General features: G+C 42.9%; 1 protein-coding gene and 1 long non-coding RNA gene across 5 annotated transcripts; one reads left to right on the plus strand and one right to left on the minus strand.

The window, feature by feature from the left end:
- Positions 1–2,746: 2,746 nt before the first annotated feature.
- Positions 2,747–21,101, minus strand: POU2AF3 (POU class 2 homeobox associating factor 3). 4 transcript variants are annotated; one of them, XM_077249816.1, is made up of 5 exons: positions 20,755–21,101; positions 14,065–14,159; positions 10,917–10,980; positions 9,983–10,194; positions 2,747–5,185 (listed from the first exon to the last, which is right to left on the minus strand). In XM_077249816.1, exons 1-5 carry the CDS (start codon positions 20,759–20,761, stop codon positions 4,850–4,852), a joined length of 714 nt encoding a protein of 237 aa, XP_077105931.1. In that variant the 5' UTR covers positions 20,762–21,101; the 3' UTR covers positions 2,747–4,849. The 4 variants fall into 4 exon arrangements, with proteins under 4 accessions (XP_077105931.1, XP_077105932.1, XP_077105934.1 ...); XM_077249817.1 differs by lacking the exon at positions 20,755–21,101 and adding an exon at positions 17,849–17,882; XM_077249819.1 differs by lacking the exons at positions 14,065–14,159; positions 20,755–21,101 and adding an exon at positions 13,297–14,052.
- On the plus strand, positions 16,075–27,045 carry LOC143764356 (uncharacterized). The gene is made up of 3 exons (XR_013213166.1): positions 16,075–16,208; positions 25,229–25,284; positions 26,592–27,045. It is a non-coding gene; the product is annotated as an uncharacterized LOC143764356 (long non-coding RNA).
- Positions 27,046–27,641: the final 596 nt, after the last annotated feature.

Below are 27,641 nucleotides of genomic sequence, written 5' to 3' on the forward strand. Positions count from 1 at the left end.
AAAACCACATAGTCATCCATACAATATTATGGGTACCACATAGTCATCCATACAGTATTATGGGCACCACATAGTCATCCATACAGTATTACCGACATGACATAGTCCTCCCAAAAAAATTATGAGGCCCATATATAGCTTCATCCAGTACAATGACCCCATATATTGCTCCACACAGTATAATGGGCCCCATATATTACTCCATACAGTATTATGGCCCCATATATTGCTCCACACAGTATATTATGACCCCATACAGCATAATGGGCTCCTTATAATTCTGTGGTCTCCTCAGCATCTTCTGACTCTCTACACTGCTCAGCAGAGGATGTGCTGTAGTGACGTCATGGCGCCCTCTGCCCTGAGACATCACAGAGTCAGAAGATGCTCAAGAGACCCGAGCAGCATAGAACGGGGGAGAGGTAAGTATTTGGAGGGCAGTTTTAGTGCTGGCACCGGGCTCCCCCGATTCATGGGCCCCAAGGCGTGCTGGTGTCCCTGATGGTAAGTGGGCTCCCAGTTCTTCCAGGGCCCTGGCGCTTGCCCTGTGCCGGGTGGTGACGCCGGCCCTGTCCATAGAACTAGCAAATTCTCAGAATCGGTGAACAATAGTAATGAGACATTGTGGTTCTCATAGATTGGCAACCCAGTGGTAGGGCGTGTGTTGTGAATTCTGCTTTTGGGCTCCCTCCGGTGGTTGTAGGTGGTAATGCAGTTGTCCCTGGGTTGCAGTCCTGGTCAGGTGTATCTGCTGATTGCAGTTCTGACTGGGGTATTTAGGCGTGCAGGATTCATTAGTCCTTGCCAGTTGTCAATTGTTGTTGGGAGGTGTTGCACCTCTGCTTGGTTCCTCCTGCCTTTCTGCCAAATCAGCAAAGATAAGTGTCTGTTTTTTTTTTCCTGTGGCACACATGCTATGTGCTTCACAATTCAGTGCTATTCTTTGTGTTTTCTTGTCCAGCTTAGATTGTGTCAGTATTTTCTCAGTCTTGTTGGATTCTCTGGAGTGGCAGATATACATTCCATGTCTTTAGTGAGATTGTGGAACTTTTTGTATTATCTGCTGTGGATATTTTTGGAAAGGTTTTAATACTGACCGCCTAGTAATCTGTCCTATCCTTTCCTATTTAGCTAGAGTGGCCTCTTTTGCTAAATCCTGTTTTCTACCTGCGTGTGTCTATTCTTCTCCTACTCACAGTCATTATTCGTGGGGGGCTGCCTATCCTTTGGGGGTCTGCTCTGAGGCAAGGAAGCATTCCTATTTCCATCTATAGGGGTATTTAGTCCTCCGGCTGTGTCGAGGTGTCTAGGGTATGTTAGGCACACCCCACGGCTACTTCTAGTTGTGGTGTTAGTTCAGGATTTGCGGTCAGTACAGGTTCCACCGACTCCAGAGAAAGTTTCATGCGGCTCCAAGGTCACCAGATCATAACAGGCGTTCATGTATTATACATCTATGACATATAATCTGTGCAAGCATTAAATGTGTGAGATGAGAATATGATATGCCTTTACGGTAAATGGTCACTGTGTTATCAATAATCTTTACATGAATCCATACTACAAATGAATTCTAGAAACGTTGTAACATTTCTTATGAGAGAAATAGGCTTCTTTCTCCACTCATGAGCCACTACCCCCATATTGTCTTCTAAACTTGTCATTTATTTTTACACACTGCTAAACTCTGCTCAAGATAATAAGCACTACTAGTTCCCTGAGAAATCAGGTTACAGTTAACTATTGAAATCAACGGAGAGGAAGAAATGGTAAAAAAAAAAGAGGCACAAAGAAACACGGACAGGTACTTCTTTCTAGTATGTGTATCTCACATCAGTGCTGGAGTCACAGCTACAATGTTAGTATCTGTTGCATTCTAGTGTTTATCTCATCTGGGAGCTGGAGTCACAGCTGCAGTGCTCAGTATTGCTGTTTAAAGGGAATCTGTCACCCCCTCCTGTCTTCATACTATGACCTTCTCTTCTTGTCTTCTTGCCGTGGCTCCAGCGCAGGCGTACTTTGTCTGCCCTGTTGAGGGCAGAGCAAAGTACTGGAGTGCGCAGGCTTCGGGAAAGGTCAGAGAGGCCCGGCACCTGCGCACTGCAGTACTTTGCTCTGCCCTCAACAGGGCATCGGTTACATTGGGGGCTTATCTACAGCATTACAGAATGCTGTAGATAAGCCCCTGATGCCGGTGGCTGCAGCTCATATACAATTTTGGGGGTGACAGACTCCCTTCAATCTTCTCCGTGCTGCTGGTGGTTCTGACCACTTGCTACATAGAGACAGGAGATCAGGAATCCCTAATGTCTAATCAGTGCTGAAGTCACAGCTACAATGCTAGTACTACTGCTTTCTAGTAAGTGTTTATCTCAATTTAAAGCTGGAGTCACAGCTACACTGCTCAATACTGCTGTATAATCTCCTCCATGCTGCTGGTGGTTCTTGTTACATAGAGACAGGAGATCCGGAATTACTAATGTGTGTGTGTGCTGTGTATGGGAGATATCATAGTTGCTAGTCTCTACCCACAAGCTAAGAGACAACTGAAAATTAGAGATAGAGCTGGGAAACTGGTGAAAATGCAAGATACCAGTCATATAATGGCTGGAAATTGTGTAACTCCTCATGTACATACATGTCACCGAATCAACTTTATGTCACATTTCTGCAGAAGATTTTGAACTAGATTTTGGAAACAGGCTTAAAAGGAGGTCAGACGAAATAAAACGAAACATCATTTGTTACAAAATATATACCGTACATTTATTAGAAAAAGTCTGTTTTGTTCATAATTCACTATAAACAATACAAAAAACTACATAAAAATGTATAAAAACGTATAAAAAGGAGGCAGACACCTTGCAATTATAACATTCATAGCGTTGATTAGTATGTCATAATAGTAAAAATAAATTTTCTCTTTTCGGCTGTCATTGACATTTTGTATCAAAAAATGTTTTTTGTTTTTTTTTTACAATTACTTATTTGGCTTTTCAATCCTCTTTATAGATTTTGTTCTAAATCCCCACCCTGAAAGGGCAGCCTCAAATAATTTAAAAAAAGACTCAAGTAAGGACAATCATGGAATTCAAGGAATCTTGTCCCCAAAGCTCCGGTTCTGCCGGCTGTACTCGTGGGAACCTGTTTGGAGTTTGGGCAAGAGAAATACGTGAATTAAATAAAAGAGTAACATACTGGCAATATGTAGTGTTGATTTGTTACTGGCGGTAAGACTTGGCACAGTGCAATTGCTTTTATATGTATGACTATATACATTCAATGCTCAGGAGGAGCGAGAACAGACTCGAAAAAGGTATAAAAGTTTCCTTGTTAGAATAGGTAACGGCAATGAGTGTACTAGCTATGGATACAAATATGATATCTTTACTTAAATCCATAGATTTGGAATTAAAAATAAGAATAAAAATTATTGCTGGCTACAGAATGGGTTAACTAAGAATCTGTCAGTGAGCTCTTTCTGATAAAAAAGTTTATAACTCATATGTACTCTCTGCTGAGCTCTTTTCACTTGATTTATGTCACCAAAGTTCAGCTCAACTTTTATGAAGTCATAAAGAAGCTGAGAGGAGCTCAGAAAAAGATTAATAAAAAAGACTACAACTCCCAGTCAGAATGAGTTTACCGACAGAATCTCAGTTAACTTAGAGTTAGACAGTGCAACACAGAGGCCATAGAACGGTGCAAAAAGGTGCTGAAACCCAAATGCAAAAATGACTTTTATCCCAAAATACATGCATTTAATTAAAATAAAATGCAATTTATTTTATTTCCTAGATTGCACAAACATTAAAGGGATTGTCTGGGATTAAAAAAAATAATAAAATAATAAAAAAATAAAATAAAAATCATTACTTATCCACTAAACCCCCCTGCCGTCCAGCTGCGCCACTTCGGTTGTTACCACTGGATTTGTAGTCGTGACATCATGTCCATCATTCATGTGACTACTGAAGACAATCACTGGTGAAGTGATCATCAGTGCTGAGGCCAATGATTGGCTGCAGCGGTCATATCATAGGTGGCTATGAAGTCGTGACGGCAGGAGTGGCCAGGACCACTGAAGTGCTGGAGCTAAATTAGATGCTAATTTATTTTTCCTGCAAATTTTAACCTGCGTTTGTCAGAAATTTCAATTTTCCAATTGAATTGGAAAACTGTTGTGTTTTTCCAAACTGCAGCATGTCGCTTCTTTCAGCTTTTTTTTCACCCATAGAAAGCAATAGGTAAGCGCAAAAACGCTGAAAAAAAAACCGCAGATATCAGGTTTTGCTGCATTTTTGGTGCAAAAACCTCCGGAAGTTGCATTATGTTTTTTTTATGCATGAAACTTTATCAGCATGCTCAAGAGGAAAAAATAGGCAGCAAAATTAATATTATAAAATAAAGATTATTATTATAAAACGTGTGAACATAGCCTTAGATTCTTTTAGAAAAGTCCTGGACAAGCCCTTTAAGCTTCGTAGGAATCCATCCAATGCCCTATTCTGCTGGTCGGTGCCGGACCCCCACAGATCTATCATTCATCCCATGGATGGGTGATAACTTTCCTTACTGGACGACCCCTTAAAGTCCTGCAAATTGCTCGGTGCGGCCACCACGGATCAGACTGTATTTTCCAGCACATCCCATGGATGATGAATCGGATCAATATTTTGGGAATCTGGAGGCTTCATACAATATTTGTCTCTCACTGTTGCATTAATGCGTTTGTGTATGAGAAGGGGCCGACGTTCTATCACTGCGATACAAGAGTTTGCATGAATTGGATACTTTGTAATTAATGTATCACCGGGCAAAGGTTAATTTGTAAAGGTCCAGTCCCTCGTTAGCTGTACATGTTATAGATGTTGAGTTCTCTTGTAAGGAAATCCTCCTCCGACGTCAGATATCCCAAGTAGTCAGTATTGGGGTACGCGCAGGAATCCTGGGGGGTCACTGGCTCCTGATAGTCCGCGGAGCAGCAATAAGCGCAGTAACAGAACGTGGCGGCGTTCTCCTCGTGCTGGCAGCTCGGGTAATCCATGTTGGCGTATGCACAGCTCCTGTTGTCCTGGTGGGAAGGAGAACTGTAGCTCTGGGGAACAAACTCCAGGCCCTGGTAACTTGGAGAGTATTCAAAAGAGTTGGACATTTCGGATGAATCTGACGGCGATTCTGGAGTCTGGAAGAAAAATGATACAAATGATATTCATCACCGTGACACAGTCTTATGAGAATGCATTGGAGAATAGAAGCAGATGCACAATTTGCGAGGAAATATATCATCCATATTTATTTATTTTCTTTATTTTATTTTGTTTATTAAAACATTGTCTTTTTCCTAATTTAGTTTTCTTTTCTTTTTTTTATAAAGTCAGATAATTTTCTAAACTTCTGGGTCATGGCAGAGCATAATAAACATTATAGGAATTAAAAGAAGTTATTAAAGATATTTGAAATACATTTTTTTAATATATTTTCAGTATAATTTTGGACAATCTCTCGACTGTCATCTGGGTTTGGGAATTAACCTGAGCACCCAGATTATCATTGTATTCAGTTGAGAAGTAATTATGAAACATTTCTATGAGATGGTGTGGTGGGCATGCTCTGCCATCTGTGCAAAGGAGGAGGAGGTGAGCTGTGACATCACCTATTGTGAATGGTGGATCCTGTGTTATCTACTGTATATAGAGGTGTTATCAGTCATTGTACAGGAGGAGGAGGTGAGCTGTGACATCACCTATTGTGAATGGTGGATCCTGTGTTATCTACTGTATATAGAGGTGTTATCAGTCATTGTACAGGAGGGGGTGAGCTGTGACATCACCTATTGTGAATGGTGGATCCTGTGTTATCTACTGTATATAGAGGTGTTATCAGTCATTGTACAGCAGGAGGAGGAGGTGAGCTGTGACATCACCTATTGTGAATGGTGGATCCTGTGTTATCTACTGTATATAGAGGTGTTATCAGTCATTGTACAGGAGGAGGAGATGAGCTGTGATATCACAATATGGTGGATCCTGTGTTATCTACTGTATATAAAGGTATTATCAGTCATCGTACAGGAGGAGGAGGTGAGCTGTGATATCACCTATTGTGAATGATGGATCCTGTGTAATCTACTGTATATAGAGGAGTTATCAGTCATTGTACAGGAGGAGGTGAGCTGTGACATCCCCTATTGTGAATGGTGGATCCTGTGTTATCTACTGTATATAGAGGTGTTATCAGTCATTGTACAGGAGGAGGAGGAGGTGAGCTGTGATATCACCTATTGTGAACGGTGGATCCTGTGTTATCTACTGTATATAGAGGTGTTATCAATCACAATTATTGTTATTGTGAAGTGTTAAGCAAGTTGAAGAAGAAATGATCTCTAAAGGGCTAAAATTAAAAATGACACATTTCCTTTGTATTTTAAGCAAAAAAAAAATTGTCAATTTTTTACATGTTAAAGTATACTATGCAAAGTTTGGGCACCCTTGGAGATTTGTGTGCTCAGGTAGCTTTGAGTGAGGTTTCAGACCTTAATTACCCTGTTAGGGTTGTGGCTTGTTCACCATCATTGTTAGGAAAGCCCAGGTGATGCAAATTTCGCAGCTTTATAAAAACCCAGCCTCCTCTATCATTGTGCTAAAATCAGCAGCCCTGGGTTCTTCTAAGTAGCTGCCTGGCACTCTGAGAATGAAGATGGTGGAGGCCCACAAAGTAGGAGAAGGCTATAACACAAAAGTGTTTTTTAAGTTGTCTTTTTCTCAGTTCAAAATCTAATTAAGAAATGGCAGTTACCAGGAACAGTGGAGGTCAAGAGAAGGTCTGGAAGACCAAGCAACAGTTCAGTGAGATATGCTTATAGGATTGCTAGAGAGGCAAATCAGAACCCCTGCTTGACTGCAAAAGACCTTCAGAAAGATTTACCAGAGAAACCGGCACAAATATGGCCTTCATGGAAGAGTCATTAGGAGAAAACCTCTCCTGCGTCCTCACCATAAAATTCAGTGTTGGAAGTATGCAAAAGAATATCTAAACAAGCCTGATGCATTTTGGAAACAAATCCCGTGGACCGATGAGGATAAAATAGAACTCTTTGGCCACAAATGTTCAAAGGTATGTGTGGAGAAAAAGGCACAGAATTTCAGGGAAAGAACATATCACCAACCATTAAACATTAGGTGGATCAATCATGCCTTGTGATTGCGTTGCTGCCAATGGCAAGGGGGAACATTTCACAGGTAGAGGGAAGAATGGATTAACTGAAATTTCAACTAATTATTGATGCAAACATAACCCCATCTGTAAAAAAGCTGAAAGTGAAAAGAGGAAGAGGATGGCTGCTACAAATGGATAATGACCCTAAACACACGTCAAAATCCACAATGGACGTCCTCAAAAGGTGCAAGATAAAGGTTTTACAATGGCCCTCACAGTCCCCTGATCTGAACATCATTGAAAATCTGTGACTAGACCTCAAAAGAGCAGAGGAAGCAAGACGCCCAGCAATCTCACAGAACTGGAGGAATTCTCCAAGGAAGAATGGAAAAAAATCCCTCAAAAAAAGAACGAAAGACTCTTGTCTGGCTACAAAAAGCATTTACAAGCTGTGATACTTTCAGAAAGGGGGTGCTGCTAGGTACTAACCATGCAGGGTGCCCAAACTTTTGTATTGGCCTATTTTCTTTTTTGTAATTTTTAAAATGTAAAAGATTTAAATTTTATTTTTTTTTGCCTAAAGGGAATGTGTCATCTGTAACTTTAGGCCTTTTAGAGATTATTTAATCTTCAACTTGCTTAACTGTTCACAATCACAGTAACATTTTGACCAGGGGTGCCCAAACATTTACATGCAACTCTTTGTCATACTCCATGCCAAAGTGTTATTCACACGCCCATTTCTCCTCATTTTTACATTTTGGTATATAGTGCTTTAAAAAAGTATTCATATCCCGGGAACTTTCCACATTTTTTCACATTACACCCACAAACTTCAATGTATTTTATTGGGATTTTCTGTGATACCAACACTAAGTAGCAAGTGTTTCTGAAGTGTGAAGGAAATGATACATTGTTTTCTAAATATTTTACAAAATATTAATCTGAAAACTGTGAGGTGCATTTGTATTCAGCCCCATCTGGTCTGATACCCCTAAAATAAATCTTGAGTGACCAATCATCTCCAGGAGTCACATAATTAGTACATTGAGTCCACCTGGGTGTACTTTCTTCTCAGTATAACCACAGCTGTTCTGTGAAGGCCTCAGAAGTTTGTGTGAGAACATTAGGGATCAAACAGCATCATGAAAACCAAAGAGCCCACCAGACAGGTCAGAGATAAAGTTGTGGAGAAGAGTAAAGCAGGGTTAGGTTATCAAAAATAGCCCAAGCTCTGAACATCCCACTGAGCACTGTTCAATCCATCATCCAAAAAAGGGAGGAGTATGGCACAACTGCAAACCTACCAAGACGTTGCCGTCCACCTAAACTTACATCCCAAGCAAGGAGAGCACTAATTAGAAAAGCAGCCAAGAGGCCCATGGTCACTCTGGAGAAGCTGCAGAGATCCAAAGCTCAGAGAATCTGTCCACAGGACAACTATTAGTCATATACCTCACAAATCTGCCCTTTATGGAAGTGTGACAAGAAGAAAGCTATTTTTTAACGCCATACGTCCCTTTGCAGTTTGTAAAAACCGAAGTATGGGACACAGTGAGCATGTGAAAGAAGATTCTGGCCAAATGAGACCAAAGGAAAACTTTTTGTTCTAAATGCAAAATGCTATGTGTGGCGAAAAACTAACACTGCACATTACCCTGAAAACACCATCCCCACCGTGAGACATGGTGGTGGAAGCATCATGCTGTGGAGAGACTTTTCTTCAGCAGGGGCAGGGAAGCTCGTCAGATTTGATGGGAAGATGGATGGAGCTAAATACAAGACAATACTGGAGGAAAACCTGTTAGAGGCTGCAGGATACTTGAGACTGGGGCCTTCCTTCCAGCAGGACAACGACCCTAAACATCCTGCCAGAGCTAAAATGGAGGGTTTAGATCAAAGCATATTCCTGTGTGTGAACGGCCCAGTCACAGTCCAGACCCAAATCCCAGAGAATCTGTGACAAGATGTGAAAATTGCTGATTACAGACGTCTCCATCCAATGTCACTGATCGAGAGCGAGTGTGCAAAGAAGAAGGGGCAAAATGTCACCTCTAGATGTGTAAACCTGGTAGAGACAGACCCCAAAAGACTGCAGCAGTTATAACAGCGAAAGGTGGTCCTACATATGAAATCACGGGGGCTGAAAACAAATGCACATCTCAATTTTCAGATTTATAATTTTAAAATAATTAGAAAAAAACCCTGTATCAATTCCTTTACGCTTCACAAATACTCGCTACCTTATGTAGACATATCACATAGAATCCCAATAAAATACATTTAACTTTTCGGGAAATAGGTGAAAAAATGTGGAAAAGTTCACGGGGTATGAAGACTTTTTCAAGGCTCTGTAAGTGCTAAAAAATTATATATTAAATGGAATAAAAAATTACTACATATGGTGAAGGCATTTAGGATAAGGGTCCCAGCTTTGTCTTAAGTGCCTTCACCATATATATTATTTTTTTACTCCATTTAATACGCAATTACAGTGCCTTGAAAAAGTCTTCATACCAAATTTTGTAAAACGTGCAAAGGCGAATATGATAAATGGCCTATACTGTGTGTATAATGCTAGAGAATATGACCAGATGTTGTCTTAGGTGGGTTGAAAGAAAACTGAAATTATTGGAAATGCTGAAGTTATTAAAGGTTGGAAAAGAAACTGATTCCATGTGTCCATAAATTAAACAATTCCTTGAAGTGGTCATCTAACAAGACACATTGACCAGTGGAGAAACTTTAGAAACTTGGAGAAACGTCTATAATGTTCTTCACGTGTTACATTATATGGAAGGAGGAAAATAAGAATGAAAGTTACCATGTTCTGGCAGAAGACCGGAGATGGCTGGAAGGCTTCTTCCTGGAAGCACAAAGACTGGTTCTGGAATATGTTAAAGCTGGAGTCGGTGAGAGGTTCGGGGTGAAGGTAGGCATCCACGAGACTTAACTCTTGGGCACCATAGATTGGAGGCTGCCTGGTCTCTTGGTAACTGGGTACACAGGGTGTAGGTTCGTATGCACTTATCATGTCTAGGATTAGGACACAAGACCAAGGTTAGTTTCACCTATACAATGGCAGATTTGCATATCAAACATGAACAAAATCTTTTGCATAATCTTGTTTGCCTTCAACAACAGCCTTCATATTTTGATCTTGGCCATGAGTGGTCAGCAGACACCTGTAATAAAAGCTCATTGTTCTTATCTGGAATCTTAGATACTTCCATTAGAATGTTTCAAGGATCAGATGATACAATATCAATGTGTCTTTCTATCAGCTACAGTATTAGCCACAGAGGTGATGCTCAGGTCCTTCATGACTTGGGTTGACCTTCCTAGCCATTTCCATTCTTCTCCAGCTCCTAGCAATCTCCCAAGATAATCTAACAAAACAAAACCCCCTTATCTGAAATGAGGATCAGCATGGGAATAAAGCAGCAGCCCCATAAACCTGGGATATAGAACGTCCAGATTTAATCTCTCCTCTGCAACAAAGAAACCAGTTTGCAGGGTTTAAAGAGTCATATTGTAGGTCCCCAATCAAATATGTCACAAAATAACCCCTTACATGGTTTTCACCTTCTCATCTGCAATCCTTATATCCTATTGGTCGGAGGAATGATTGAGTAGATCTTAAGTCGAGCCCCTGAGCTTTAATCCTGCCATCTATGAAGAATTCCCTGTGGCTTTGTCATGATTTTGTAACTTTTTTTTTTTATAGATTTAAAAAAACAAAAAAAAAAACCACCAACCTGAAGAAGAATGAGGAGGAGGAAGGATTGTATGAGAAACCTGCATTTTGTTCTGTCTGGACTCCTGCAGAAAAAAATTATTTTGGATTAGATAAGATAGAGAAGACATTGGGGGTAAGTTCATATTTAATTCATCCGTGTTGTTTATGGAGATGCATCCATTGTTTCCTTTCCATGCATATTGTATATATTGTGGTGGTAACATTGTATCTGCAGGTGACAGATAACAGATACAACGTAGCAAGAGTATTCAATGTATATGGAAACAAAGAAACCTGCTTACAGTGGATTATTAGAATTATCTGTCATATTAAGATCTATTTCTGTTCTTCATAAAACCCCCAACTTTTACCATTTATTTCATTTCTAGGTAGGGAAATCATAAAGCCACGGGTCTTGTGGTTGCACCTTGCCTTAGATTCCCCATGCACAGGAGATAATACCTACATAAAGGAGGTAATAGATGCATAGGGGTGGTAAGACTAGCAATTCCAGCATGGAAGGTGTTAATGTTTAAAGGGACTAAGGTGTCCCAGGGATGCCAATAGAAGGGGAAGGAAGGCTGAGCTGTACATTCACTGCCAGCAGCTTATTCTGGTTTATTGTTCAAGGGTTCAATGCTGTGAACCAGGAAGAGCTAATGATTTACCACCTGGCGGCTCCCAAAGCAAATATTTCTAAGTGCAAAACCCTTCAAAAGTGTTATTAATGAAAGCACAATAATAATGATAATAAAAAAACCATAAAATGGAAACCATGAAAACAAACATAAATAAGTAAATAAATAAATGAAGAACTATATAAATAAAATACATAAATATTGACGCTTTTAGTTATTACACTTGTCAAGGCAATGATCGTCCATCTACAAAAAAGGTACAGGATGAGGCAGAAAGTCCCTGACCCTCAGCATCTGATTTATTGGCCATGCTGAGAGTTGTGGTTCTGCAGCTTGTAATAATGGCCTATGGGTTAGAGATTTTAGAATACATCCACTCATCCAGGTTTCGGACCGGACGTGACCTGTCCGTGCATTGCCGTCAGCGCCCACATGTGTGAATGTAGCCTTACCCTACAGCTTTGGGGTCTTGGAAGCGAATGTATCTGAATGGAGTTTCTATGTTCTCCCCGAGATGTTCTCCTACAAATACACACTAGAAGGTTTCAATGACATTTGAGTTTAGTTTTGTACTTGGATTGTTATCCCCCAGCTGGATGAGAACCAATGCGCACAATGATAATTTGTGTGCAGGGATATGGAATATGTTGGTGCTACACGAGCAATGCACACAAATCGTGAATATATGACATCCTGGACAGATGTGGTTTCTCAGTTACTATCAGATGATATTATTTTAGAGTTTGCTCCATCCATGGGCTGTGTGTCCTGTATTCCCTCCCGTTCAGGTGCAGATGGCCAACCTGCAAGCCCCGAATCTGCCCATGAAGAGACGAGGAGCAGTTTATAGAAAAGAAGCCATATTATCGCTATAGGGATTCAGGAAGACAGGATGTATGATGAGCTCCATAGACTCAATAGTTGCCTTATTGCTCTTTTGCAAAACAGAAACCCCCAAAACTAAAAATCTCATAAAAATCCTATGTAGTCCTAGCCTAAATTAAAGGGATTGCTATTTTTTTAAAGAGAATTAAAAAAAACAAACCTCTGATCCCCACTTCAGTCTCCCGTTGATTCAACACTGAGGCTGCAGCGATCACCAGATCTTTGCTAACAAACTATTGGTAGGTGATCGCTGCAGCCTCAGCGGTGTCCACAGTAACGTCAGTAATGGCTTTTATCACTAAATGTCTGTAGTGCGGCACATGACCAGTAATTGGCTGGAATGGTCACATGAAAGATGGACATCATCGATGCAGAACACATGGCGCTGGAGCAGCAGAGATCTCAATTGTTCAGTAATGGTGATTTTTATTATATTAACATATTTCCTGCCCTAAAAGGTTAGTAATAACCTGGAAAAGTGGTAACCTATCCACAGTGTAGGTGATAACTTACTAATGAAGGTTCACCAACAGATGGTCTAAATGATCCTGGGAATGGGGCTCATCTGTATAGCACTTGACTATCCCTGGAAGTGCTATAGTCAATAACTGGAGCATCGGCGCACATTAGGAAATGGTGGATGGGCCGAGAACCAACCTCCATCAGTGGGTCCATGAGTTATCTCTTACTACCTTTTTAGGACCTGATGATAAATGACCAATCTGATGGCCGATATAGTCTAATATCATACGGAAAAAGCAATCACTGGAGAAGGACATCATGGTCGGAAGAATAGAAGGAACAAGGAGAAGAAGACCAGTAACTTGATGGCTTGAAAGTATCAAGATGAAGTGGAGAAGACCTTGATGGACCTACCTAGGCTTCCACAAGATCCATCTTCCTACAGATCGTTCATCAATGAAGTCACCATGGCTTGAGCCGACGGACGTTAAAAAAAAAAAAAAAAAAAAGTCTAGTTTTATAGCTATAAGATTGGTGGTGGCATCTTGGGATCATGCTTATCTCCATGTACGTTATCGCAGGGTAGATGATAACTTGATCTCTTGGGGTCTGACCAATGGGACCCCCACTAATTTCGAGACCGGAGCCTTGAAATGTTGGCTTGGAGCCCTGCCTGCGCATGTGCTGCACTCGACCACCTCTGGATGTCCCATAGACAATGAACAGATCGGCGGTACGTGGGCACAGCTCCGTTACATTGGGGCATTTCACAGATCCGTTCTTGAGACTTGTGGGGTCCTAGCAGATAGGTGATAGATGGTTAAGATGGGGGGAAAAAACCATGTAGACTAATGCTAATGAAACCTTTGCTCCACCACCTATCCAGATATTAATCTCCAGCCCCCAGGAATACATATCTGCTCCCAGACGGCCTTACAATGTATGTAGATAGATTAGCTTAATATGAAGGCGGAGAACCTAAACCGCACTCGCATGTAGCACAAAGCCATTGTTCTCCTGGAACCTGCCCTATTAATAATTACATCTACCTGGCAGGGGCTTAACACAGGTGAGAAAAGCAAATAGCGCTGCTGTGTGTCTAGGGCTGCAGATGGCGGCATTAGCATTGGGGTCATGGTCTGATGGCGGCGGCACTGCAGGTATGGGGGATGGAAGACTTACTGAGGAGGTCTTCTCTGCCTGTAGCGCCCTCCGCTGTTCCAACATCTCTTTCACTGTCATCCTAACTTTAACCCCTTGGTACACCTTCGCTTTAGCTGAAAAAGAAATGGAAGAAAATGAAAATTTGCATCACAAGAAAAGCCAATTAGGAATGTGTTCAGAACATTGAGCAGGTCACACTGGCGGTGTAGAGCAGGCCGGAAGCATCTGGATGAATACCGGGCATATTAGACTTTTTTAGGCCTCTAAAATTGATAACGTATCACTATCAGGCACTCCACAATCAGCTGATCAGTGCATAAATTGTGTAGTGGCTGTGACTGGTACTGCAGCTCCTATGCACATGTATGCGACAAAGCCTGCAGTACCAATCATGGCCACTACACAGTGCATGGCGCTGTTACACTTCTGATGCACTGGATGTGACACAACTCTCAACATCACATAGTGGCCGTGACCGGTACTGCGGCTCCTATGCACATGTTTGGGAGAAAGCCTGAAGTACCAATCATCGCCACTACACAATGCATGGCGCTGTTCCACTTCCGATGCACTGGATGTGACACAGCTCTCAACATCACATAGTGGCCGTGAATGGTATTGCATCTCCTATACATGTGTATATGTGCAATACCGTTCACTACCAGTACTATTATTATTATTATTATTTATATAGCACCATTATTTCCATGGCGCTGTACATGAGAATGCATTTCCAGTGCGCCGCTGCCCCATACATCAGCGAATTAGTAGGATTTGACCTCCAATGGGTGAATGGAAGTTTATGCATACATAAACATCAACATATTGTCATCGACAATAACAGCACAGGATCCATAGCGATCAGCTGATCACCTGGCTGGATCATTTGTAAAGAGGTCCCTAAAAGGCAATCCCTGCATGTTTTGGTTGTCGAACAGATGTGAGAGATGGAGCCGCGGGGGCTTTGACGTAATATTCAAGCATGCCAAAGACCCTGGGTTAGCACCCGAGCATGCTCAGATAACACCTCATCCTAGCACGTTTGCTCATCACTAGTGAATATGAAAAGCTTAAAAGACCCCCATCCACATTAGAGAGAGGTTGGCCAATTTCTACAAGGCTTGCCCCAAATTAGAGATGATCAAATATTTTGATTTTTCCCCAAAAAATTTGATTATCCGTGAATCAAAAGTACAGACGAGTCTCAAATTGCTCTGATCTGATGTATGTAACACTCTGTGGTCTCCTTGGACTGTATCCAACCCATTTTCAGTTATTAAATGCAAACACCGTCTTAGTGCTGTCAAATTGGTCTCTAAATATATATATATATATATATATATATATATATATATATATATATATATATATATATATATATATATCTGTGGGTAAATAGATGGTACCCAGTGTGTGACAGCACAGCAGTGATTAGCATCTATAGTGTTTATTCAGTGTTTTATGGCTTTAGTTGTGACGTCCTCTCGCTATCTCCATTCGCCACAATATGGCTGCTGCATTCCCTTCCTGGGCTTTTATACAGGCTCTGATAGTTCTTCCTGATGTGACAGCCGCAAGGCATTATGGGGAAGCTGCTCAGGAGCGCCCTCTCTGGCTGATGCAATTTCTTGTATGGCAGTGGCCATAGGTGATTTGTGTGACGTGAGATTATTTATAGTCAATGAGTTCAGCAAATGTGTAAAAATTACAACAAATTCGGGTCTCATCGATTTGCTCATCTCTTCTCTGCCTATTGGGGCTCCCGAGATTCCCCGGAAAGCGTTCACATGTCTATGGGGGACGCCGCGGACAGTGTGTACGGGCACCAGACGCTGCGTGTCCGCGGTGAGGGGGACGGAGGGACCGTGGGGCGCCCCTCGCCAGTATGGCTGCTCCCCCTCTAGTCAGCGGCACAGACATCACTGATTACCGAACAATTCACCGTCTGCAACAAAAAGGGAAACATTTATCATTAACCCTTTAATTGGCAAAATGGAGCGCAGCCGCTTCACAGGACGGCGCCTGCACTCTCGGATAGTCCCGGCGCTTTTTACCACAGAGGGCGCCACGGTCTCTCCCGGGAGCGGAGGTAAGGGGCGAACGGGGCGGGCGACGGCAGTGCACGGTCACTGGCTGCACCGGTTCGGGCGCTGCGGCTGCAGGTGAGTGCGGGGTCTGAGGCGGGGAACGGAAGGAAGAGGCAGGGAGCGGAGGGTCCGAGGCAGAGGCAGGGAGCGGAGGGTCCGGGGCAGAGGCAGGGAGCGGAGGGTCCGGGGCAGGGAGCGGAGGGTCCGGGTCCGGGGAAGGGAGCGGAGGGTCCGGGGCAGAGGCAGGGAGCGGAGGGTCCGGGGCAGAGGCAGGGAGCGGAGGGTCCGGGGCAGAGAGAAGAGGCAGGGGGCGGAGGGTCCGGGGAAGCGGCGACGTCCGTGCACGGTCACTGGCTGCACCGGTTCCGGCTCTGCCAGGTAAGTGCAGGGTCTGAGGGCGGAGGACCCGGGGCAGAGGCAGGAATGGCGCCGGCTCCAGGTGTGTGCGGAAGTAAGCCCCGGCCTGTATACAGTATATTCTGCCTGGTGTGGATACAGCCTGCTGTGTACTGAGGAGGATAAAGGACAAACCTGTGTATATGGGGTATACAGCCTGTCCCTGACCTCCCCTTGTATGCCGCCTATCCTTGACCTCCCCTTGTATGCAGCCTATCCCTGACCTCCCCTTGTATGCAGCCTATCCCTGACCTCCCCTTGTATGCAGCCTATCCCTGACCTCCCCTTGTATGCAGCCTATCCCTGACCTCCCCTTGTATGCCGCCTATCCCTGACCTCCCCTTGTATGCCGCCTATCCCTGACCTCCCCTTGTATGCAGCCTATCCCTGACCTCCCCTTGTATGCAGCCTATCCCTGACCTCCCCTTGTATGCAGCCTATCCCTGACCTCCCCTTGTATGCAGCCTATCCCTGACCTCCCCTTGTATGCAGCCTATCCCTGACCTCCCCTTGTATGCAGCCTGTCCCTGACCTCCCCTTGTATGCCGCCTGTCCCTGACCTCCCCTTGTATGCCGCCTGTCCCTGACCTCCCCTTGTATGCAGCCTATCCCTGACCTCCCCTTGTATACAGCCTATCCCTGACCTCCCCTTGTATACAGCCTATCCCTGACCTCCGCTTGTATACAGCCTAACCCTGACCTCCCCTTGTATACAGCCTATCCCTGACCTCCCCTTTTATACAGCCTATCCCTGACCTCCCCTTGTATACAGCCTATCCCTGACCTCCCCTTATGTACAGCCTATCCCTGACCTCCCCTTGTGTACAGCCTATCCCTGACCTCCCCTTGTGTACAGCCTATCCCTGACCTCCCCTTGTGTACAGCCTATCCCTGACCTCCCCTTGTGTACAGCCTATCCCTGACCTCTTGTATACAGCCTATCCCTGACCTCCCCTTGTATACAGCCTGTCCCTGACCTCCCCTTGTATACTGCGTATCCCTGACCTCCCCTTATGTACAGCCTGTCCCTGACCTCCCCTTATGTACAGCCTGTCCCTGACCTCCCCTTATGTACAGCCTGTCCCTGACCTCCCCTTATGTACAGCCTGTCCCTGACCTCCCCTTATGTACAGCCTGTCCCTGACCTCCCCTTATGTACAGCCTGTCCCTGACCACCCCTTATGTACAGCCTATCCCTGACGTCCCGTTATATACAGCCTATCCCTGATCTACCCGTATATACAGCGTATCATTGACATCCCCTTAAATATATCAGATTTCTGATCTCTCCTTATAAACAGCATATCCAATGTTCTTACCTTATATACAGCATATCCCTTCTCTCTCTCTCTCCTGCATATTCGCAACCTCTACCATATCCACTGACTTTTCCTTATATACTGCATATCTCTGATCTCACTTGATATTCAGCATATCCACTGCCCCTCACCCTATATTCAGCCTATCCGCTGCCCCTCACCCTGTATACAGCCTATCTGCTGCCCCTCACCCTGTATACAGCCTATCCGCTGCCCCTCACCCTGTATACAGCCTATCTGCTGCCCCTCACCCTGTATACAGCCTATCTGCTGCCCCTCACCCTGTATACAGCCTATCCTATTATTCTCAGCAGTAGGATGTCTGTAGGAACATGATGCATATCAGGGATTTGTGGGGTCTATAGGGGGGATGCAGCTGGGGGACCGCCGCCTATAAACTGATCCCAGCAGGTTTACAGCCCCACAGAGGAGCGTTAGATGTGCTGCAGACGATCAGTGTGAGGTGTATATGATCGGTGCATGTCCAGGGGTTTGCTGAATGTTTTCTGCATTCTCTCCATGTGTTATATACATGCAGGTGCTCTAGTATACAGGCAGTGCACTGTATATAGGGCGTGTGTACTGTATATAGGGGTGTGTACACTGTATATAGGGGTGTGCACTGTATAGAGGGGTGTATACTATATAGAGGGGTGTGTACTATATATAGGGGTGTGTACACTGTATATAGGGGTATATACTGTATATAGGTGTGTGTACTGTGTATAGGGTGTGTGTACTGTATATAGGGGTGTGTACACTGTGTATAAGGGTGTGTATACTGTACATAGGGGTGTGTATACTGTATATAGGGGTATATACTGTATATAGGGTGTGTGTACTGTATATAGGGGTGTGTATACTGTATATAGGGGTGTGTATACTGTATATAGGGGTGTGTACACTGTATATAGGGGTGTGTACACTGTATATAGGGGTGTGTACACTGTATATAGGTGTGTGTACTGTATATAGGTGTGTGTACTGTATATAGGGGTGTGTGTACTGTATATAGGGGTGTGTACACTGTATGTAGGGGTATATACTGTATATAGGTGTGTGTACTGTATATAGGGGTGTGTATACTGTACATAGGGGTGTGTACACTGTATATAGGGGTATATACTGTAAATAGGTGTGTGTACTGTATATAGGGTGTGTACACTGTATATAGGGGTGTGTATACTGTATATAGGGGTGTGTACACTGTATATAGGGGTATATACTGTATATAGGTGTGTGTACTGTATATAGGGGTGTGTACACTGTACATAGGGGTGTGTATACTGTACATAGGGGTGTGCACACTGTATATGGGGTATATACTGTATATAGGTGTGTGTACTGTATATAGGGTGTGTATACTGTGTATATAGGGGTGTGTACTGTATATAGGGGTGTGTACACTATATATAGGGGGTGTGTACACTGTATATAGGGGTATATACTGTATATAGGTGTGTGTACTGTATATAGGGTGTGTATACTGTGTATATAGGTGTGTGTACTGTATATAGGGGTGTGTACACTGTACATAGGGGTGTGTATACTGTACATAGGGGTGTGCACACTGTATATGGGGTATATACTGTATATAGGTGTGTGTACTGTATATAGGGTGTGTATACTGTGTATATAGGGGTGTGTACTGTATATAGGGGTGTGTACACTATATATAGGGGGTGTATACTGTATATAGGGGTGTGTACACTGTATATAGGGGTATATACTGTATATAGGTGTGTGTATACTGTGTATATAGGTGTGTGTACTGTATATAGGGGTGTGTACACTGTATATAGGGGGGGGTGTACACTGTATGGTGCGAATAATAAAGTGCATTTGACAATTCTGTTAATTTCATAATAATATGCAGAATAGAAAATGTCTAGAATCTACAAACAATGGACTTGTTACAATATATCACTGCTGCAAGCCGTGACCTAAGATGTGAGTGTTATCACTGAGGCCACAGATAGCGGGTACATAAACACGAGTGGGTTATTTGCATGCAGAATATTCCTGTATGAGGAGTTGGTACAAGCTCCGGGGTCACTGGGGTAAAGCTGCGCTGCAGCAGCCGCGGGATGCAGGGACATAAGCGGAGGAGCGAAGGGGAAAGCGCCCGGGGACAGCGACGCCTGCTGGTGACAGGCGGACTAGCAGCGCGCTTCTCGCAGGCGAGTCCCGATCGCAGCAGGGGGGGGACACGGGAGATTCGTCCCGAGGGGGGAAAACTCGGCGGAAAGGGACTTGTCCGTGACCCTTCTGTTTGTGCAGATAGGAGAAGGGAGGAGGGGATCTGACTGCAAACCCCTGATCACTTGTCCTAGCCACAGGGGAAACAGAAACGCCCAGAGATAGGGGGGGTCCACAATGTGCGATTTCTAATCTCATTTTTTTTTTTTTAAAGTTCAATGTCACTAAAATGAGTCGATTTGTCATTGAATTTTCTCGATCCCGGAGTGTGCCTGCAGTGCAGTGTGAACAATGGCCATGTGCCTTGTGCCCTGCCAGCACTTACTACTAAATCATGCAAAATGCAAAATATGCAGCAAAAAGTGCAATCAGCTGCAATGCAGAAACCCCCCCACCTGCAGAAAAATGCCCCCAGCACCCCCGAATCCCCCCACCAAGTGCCACAGTGCTCCTTACTCCAGTCCCCCCATTACCAAATCTGCAAGAAAAAGTATCCCAAAAAGTGCAGTGTCCAGAGTGCAACAATGTATCTTGTTTTTGTAAATATGCAAAATGTTTAAGCAGCATTCAGCCTCTGTGCAGCAATCTGCATATTAATGAAGTCTCTCCTCTCTTTTAAAGGTACAGCATATAAGAAGCAAAAGTAAGCAATTCTGCCCCCCTCCCCCCCAAAAAGGGGCCACAAAATAAGAATAAAATCAACTTACCAGACATTGGAGAAGATTAATTGTTTTCTTTTCTCTGATTTTTAATTTTTAATTTTAAAAGAGAAGTTCCCCCCGGGTGAGGCTGCAAAAGCCCTGGGTATAAGGAGCTGATTCCCTCTCTATAAAGGCAGAATAAGGCTGAAGAGTGTAATTTCTTCAAAGTTCATTAAATGAAGCGAGTCCCCCGGCTGCGATGGAGGCTGAGGCTCCACAACACCAATGTATTATGGCTACAGATATAGGTTTGGATTTTTTCCCCACCATGCCATCTATTTAAAAACTCCAGAAACCAATGATTTGACAATCAATGATTGCGCGATACTTTCAATTTGAATATTCAAAGCCCTAACAAAAAGACAGATCTTTGGGTGAAACAAAGCCCTTGTGCCTGTACCTGAGGGTCTCTGGGAATACGATTTCACCTCCATCTCTCCCACAATACTTTTTGGGCTGAAATTTTCAACATTTTACAAAGCTTTCCCCCAAATTTGCAGTAAGAGGGCAAATAAGCCCAGGAATTGTGCAGCCGAGAGCTGCAGGTCCCCGGTGACTGGGGTGGGTGTCAGAGCTAGTGCTGTGGGACCTTATGAGACGGAGGGCAGGTTTTGGGGGGTCACCTAGGGCTTATTAGAGGGGATTTTTGGGGGATAGCAGGCAGGTAGGCCAGCAGGGGGCGTGGCGGCTGAGCAGATGGTGCTGAGCATTGTGTGAGGAGCATTGTGTGAGGAGCAGCAGGCCGGGCACCTCTCTGCCTCTGCTCACCTGGGGTCACTAACCTGCACCCCTGGGTGACCGCAGATAACGGGGTGCACAAATATCAGCACTGCGCCCCAGGGCAATTGTTCTACATTGTGATCCTTATTGTAGGAAGTGATCATTTGATGCATTCTGTTACTAATTACACGTGTTTGTGTATGTATATGTGTGTGTGTTGTATGTATGTGTGTGTGTGTGTGTATATATATATATATATATATATATATATTCATTCATAATAACAAATAGTAACAGATATACTCTACATCATAGCACACTGTGTATAGCAGATCTGCAAGGTGTAACATATATACACTATAGAATGACTGGTATACAGTATATATTTAGCACTAAACACTATATAACAACATATATACTGTATATACGTAATTGCATATATGCACTATAGAATAAAACCTATACAGTTCAAATCAACTGATATACACTGTATAGTGGCATATATATTGTATATAATGTGCATACCATATGTAACAGATACTCTAATAAAATGTATACAGTATATAACAGATATTTTCTATCTATCTATCTATCTATCTATCTATCTATTTATCTTACCAGATGTATCCCTTTTTTTTAGCATATATGCATTATATGGTAACATGCATAGTATAGAATAAGATAAACACAGTATATTCACCTTATAACTTATATATATTATATACGGTAATATATATAATCAGACACACTATATTATAGCAGATATACACTATGTAATACCAATCAGTGTAAGTACTGGGATATATGCAGAAGGGGAGCGCACGGACAGAACCCCGCATTCACCCCATTTTTACTATCAGACATTTATTACAGGGTGGGCTCCTGTTATAATAGCCAGTTCTCAAAGTAATGCACTTTTGCTGGGTTACAATGTATCACTAAGTGGGATATGCACAAACCCCTCATTTATATCACACGGTAGACAACTAGGAGGTCAGGGGTTGTTTTTGTTTCCACCCTTAGGCTGCCATCACACTATCAGTATTTGGTCAGTATTTTACATCAGTATGTGTAAGCCAAAACCAGGAGTGGGTGATAAATGCAGAAGTGGAGCATATGTTTCTATTATACTTTTCCTCTAATTGTTCCACTCCTGGTTTTGGCTTACACATACTGATGTAAAATACTGACCAAATACTGCTAGTGTGACGGCAGCCTAACACAGAACATAAAAATCTGTTATATTGTATAAAAAATCTACTGCTACCGAGTTTATAGTCATGCACTTTTTCTTTTTTTTTTTTTAACAATTCTGATGCAGAAAGTGTAAGCAATACAATTTTGTGTGCATGTGCCCCTATGTGTATGATAGATTGCTGGTATGTTGGGCTGTATGTAGTGACATGTCTGCATTCTGTAATATTACATAGTCTTGCACAAATCCATGCTAATCATTATATATACTGGTGCACATGTATGTGTATATGTGTGTGTGTGTGTGTATATATATATACATACATACATACACACACATATATATACATATATATACAGTATATATATATACTGTATGTGTGTATATATATATATATATATATATATATTATAATTTTTTTTCTTTTTTTTGTACTCCCCACAAAAATAGGCATTGGGGTTTTGGATCAGTTACCACTGCAACTGGGTGATTATTGTATTTTTACATTTGCTGGGGATTATCAGATGATATACATATATTACTTGATCGGGACTTTTTTCCAAGTTCTGTTTGTAAAAGTTTAGAGAGACTGAGTTTGTTGGCTCAGTAAATAGCAATGGTTACACTGCCACCTGCTGCTCACAGAGAGTGCTGCACCCCGCTGTTGGTTTTCGGTCTCTCTCTCTACATGTCTCTCATCTATCAGATATAGGACAACACAGGTGATGGATAAAGGATAAATTGCTATAGGAAAAAAAAAAAGGAAAAAATAAATGCGCTCTCAGGTCGTCTGTAGGAAATTTTTCAAATCCATGTACTCCCACCTACAGTTTTCCTAAAGATATACGGTAATTGGTGCAGTTAAAGTGTTTTCTTTTGGTAACTGGTATGGATTATTTTGATTATTACATATTGCCCCCTTTTAGCATGACTCTAAAACTCATGTATGTTTTGTTTCATCGTGAAAAGGCGGCTTTGGTCCAAAATTCGTAATATGTATTAAAAAAATAAAAACCTGTCAAGTTGAGCTAAACTCAATGCGCCCGATTAATTTTTTTTTACAATTTTATTTTAAATCCTTTTTTATTTTTTGTCTTGTGGGATTTGACATATTAAATAAAAAAAAATATTTTGTTATTTTTGCCTTCAACCAATTTTTACCAATATAAAGCGCCAAAAGTCGCCAATCCATTAAAAGTTCGCAAAAATGCACCAAATGGAAAACGCATCCACAAACCTCATTCCAGAGAGTAAAGTGAAGAGCGAATCATCCGAAAAATGCTGCAAATGATAAAAGCTGCATTTCCTGAACCGGCCTAAAACATCTGGATATGCAAAGTTATCCAGGGGGTAAAAAAAACTTTAGAAAGAAAGATAACTTAAAAAGTGGTGCAAAACTTAGAAAGAAAACGGAGGAAGAAGGAGGAAAATGCTCCAGAAAAGTGGAGAAACGGAAACGATGTGCAGCGGAGATTTGTCTGGTACAAACCTAAAACCTGTGTGTACTGTAAGATCCGTGCGGATTTTACACCCAGAATTGCTCTGCCCTAGGTATGAAGGGCAGAGTCACACTTTCTGTATTTGGTGGTGATTTTTCTTATATGTGCAGGTGTTATATTCAGATTTTGCAAAGGTTGAAACCTGCAAGAAATTGACGCGCTGCAAACTGGTGTTTGGTGTCATATTTACCACCAATGCTGTGGATTTTACAGGAAAATCTGCGCATAAAATCCTCACCAACTTAACCTAAGGTTCGGGCGACACTTGCAACCAAACCAACATCGCAGAATGGGGCGACATTGTGACCCCCGAGGGTACTGCGTCTGCGACAAGTAAGTCGTAAGAAGCCCAGGCGCTTCGAATTTTATTATGACTTGCTTGTCGCTGACACTTGCGGTTGCAGCATGACTCTTTCACTTGCAGTGACAAACTTTCGTTGCGTGCCAAATGTTGCAGCCCCGGTCACCGTGTGGTTGCAGCCCAGGGAATATTTTCATTGCATTGTGCATGAGATTTTTTTTTGTGTTAATCTCGTGCCCACGAGGCACAGACAGCGCGCTCATATTTTCCACTTGTGCGGCATAATCCCACTCACCCGCCTGGGACTATAATCCGCCACGGCTTTGATCATGAGAGTTTTCCGTAATAAGGGAGATGTAGTGAATGCTATTTTACGACTTCTTTACCGCGTATACACCCAGTGTTAGTGCGGGGTCTGCAGGACAGAGACAGCTCTATAGACTGCAGTTATGGAGCCCGCTTCCTTTCTTTGGGTGGGCCGAGCGCTCGGTGCAGCTGTGCTCCGACCTGACATCAGAAGGCAGAATCACAGCCTAGGTGAAAGGTTTGCACAGTGGCGGAGATTTACTGCTCCGCCTAATGCACACAGCAGCTCAGCTCCTTTCAGTGTGGATAATCTTCTATTAATGCTGGTGATTTACGGCACACACCTACTACATGTCCTAGCACAAGATTACGGCTTTGTGCGCCCTACAAATGCTTGATATAAATGGGACAACACCTTCATTTTGAGATGAGTTGATAAGTGTTTTTTGTTTTTTACAGAACCCATCCTTTTATACTAAAGCCGTAGAAAAGGTGGACCTGTCCTCCACAAGAAGGTAAAACTTCTTCTTTTAGTGCATCTACCAGAAACTGTCCTGGTTCTCATGTTTTGAAATTTGCCTCCCACTTTTATTCAAATAGGCGATTTCTTTCCATCAGCATTCTGCTAGCACTATAGGTGCTGGAACTTCCTTTTCCCCTCTCTTCCAAGCATGCATTGCTCTTGTCGCTGTTTAATGCCTGTTTGACAGACAGGAGAGCAGGAGTGGTGAGGAGCGGGAAGAGCCACTTCCCATAGAGAGACAGACCCACCTTCCACTTCTTGTATATAAAAACACCCCCCCATGCCAGGAGCTGCCCCCACGTCCCATATATGCAGGCAGAAGACCGTCTAGTACTGGGCTATCAGGAAATTGCTCTCTTTAAGCTTACTTCCCACTAAATACATTTCCACAAGATAAAAAAATGTCTGATTAGTGGGGGTCCAACTCCTGGGAATGAGGGTCCCAAATGAAGCAGTAGTGCGCATGCATTCAGCGGCGATTGCGCATGCTCATTTCTGCTCCTTTCACAGAGGGGATTTGGGGACTCTTTTTCCAAAAAGAAAAGTGCCGCTGAGCTGCTCTTCAACCCTCTAAACCTCCCCGTCCGGGGCCCCATAGCACCGACACATGCGGCCTCTTCTCTCTGATGGCTTCTGTCTTGTGAGATGATTTAATACTTTTATTTAAAAAAAATCTCTTTTGCAATAAAATGCATCCAGCCACACTAGTAAAAGTTCCCTCCCCGTGATCGTGTGGGTTTATAACCTCGTAATTCCCTACGAGCGGGTCATTGACGAGTCATCCGATGTTTTACCACCTATTGTGAAACAGTCATTTAATAGATAACTTGCATTCTCCATGATTGATGATTCACGTCTTCAGGTTTGGACACTTGCTATATATACTGTCATGGTGGAGCCCGGAAATCTGGAGGCTCCCTGGAGCGTTACAGAAGCTCCCACTACTCTATACCGCTCCTTTTTGGATACAGGAGTCGTCTCAAGTTCTCATATGGTTAAATTGCAAAGTGCTGCTGCAGCATGCATGTAAACAGTATCCATTACAAGCTGTTTAATGCTGTCCAGTGCCGCTCCTGCTATCTTTCGGCTCCTCTCCAGACCTTTCTGTCTTCTGCTAGTTCGATTAGATTTGAGAGAAGGCTAGAGAAACTGTAGGCTGAACTAACGGGCCAGCTGTCGGGGTGCAGGCTGAAAGCATTAAGCAGCTTGCAGGCACGGAAGTTGCAGAATCAATTAGTTACAAGTTTTTCATCAAAATCAATTATGGAATGTTTTTTATTTTTTACATAATGCTTGCAGCACAATAAAGAAAGAAATATGAAGCCTGATGAAGATCTCAAGGCGAGGTGGAAACGTGTAAAGATTGTGTGTTAATTCACATCGCAGTTTATGGGATTTGTGACTCCTGTCGAATCGGGTTTGGTAAAGTATAGCATGCTGAAGATCACAGTATGAGACCCCAGAAAAAGATCACAATATGAGACCCCTGAGAACCAGCCCTACCGGTCACAGCATGACCTTTTAATGTCAAAAAATCTACATCTTACAATAGTCTCTTATATTAAATATCCACTAAAGTACAAAAATAGCTGGAATCAGAACCAGTACGGACATAGACAAAAATGCCCCTTCTTGGTCTCCTACCCCCCAGACCTGTGACATTAGAATACCAACACCAATGAGAGTAAACATTTCACTTTCTTACCTAATGTATCTCTGAGACAACAACACCCTCAAATATTTACAGCTTAAGGCCGGGATCACACATACGTGAGATACGGGTGAGTCTCGCAGGTGAAAACCCAGCTCTGACGCCAGCACTCCGGAGCGGAGCGTGCAGCCGCACAGCAATACATGGAGCCGCACGCTCCGCTCCGGAGTGCCGGCGCCAGAGCTGGGTTTTCACCTGCGAGACTCGCCCGTATCTCGCGTATGTGTGATCCCGGCCTTATACATTTCTCACAAAAATACTGTTTGGCTAAAACCAATTCTATTCTAAACATGAATGTGACACTTCTAACATTTTTTTTTTTTTTTGGTACATTAGCACCTTTTATATATGAAAACGATATCTACCAGATGCAAAATAATAAGCTAATGCCCGATGCCACATCTAGCTTAAATGTGTACCTGGATGAAGTGTTGAAGATTTGTCCCAATATTTTACAAGATAAGCTGCATACATTATTAAACAGTTATTTAGACCTGATGATACTGGTGTACTTACTTTGATATTCACGTCAGGGTAGCCAGAAAATACTTTTTGAAAGTTAAAATTGAATTTCTGCCGCCCTAACCTGGTTGGCCGCTCCTCAGTGTCCCTCCTCCCTCCCACTACTGAATCTCTGC

Source organism: Ranitomeya variabilis, chromosome 4 (assembly GCF_051348905.1).
Source record: "Ranitomeya variabilis isolate aRanVar5 chromosome 4, aRanVar5.hap1, whole genome shotgun sequence".
Lineage (NCBI taxonomy): Eukaryota > Metazoa > Chordata > Amphibia > Anura > Dendrobatidae > Ranitomeya > Ranitomeya variabilis.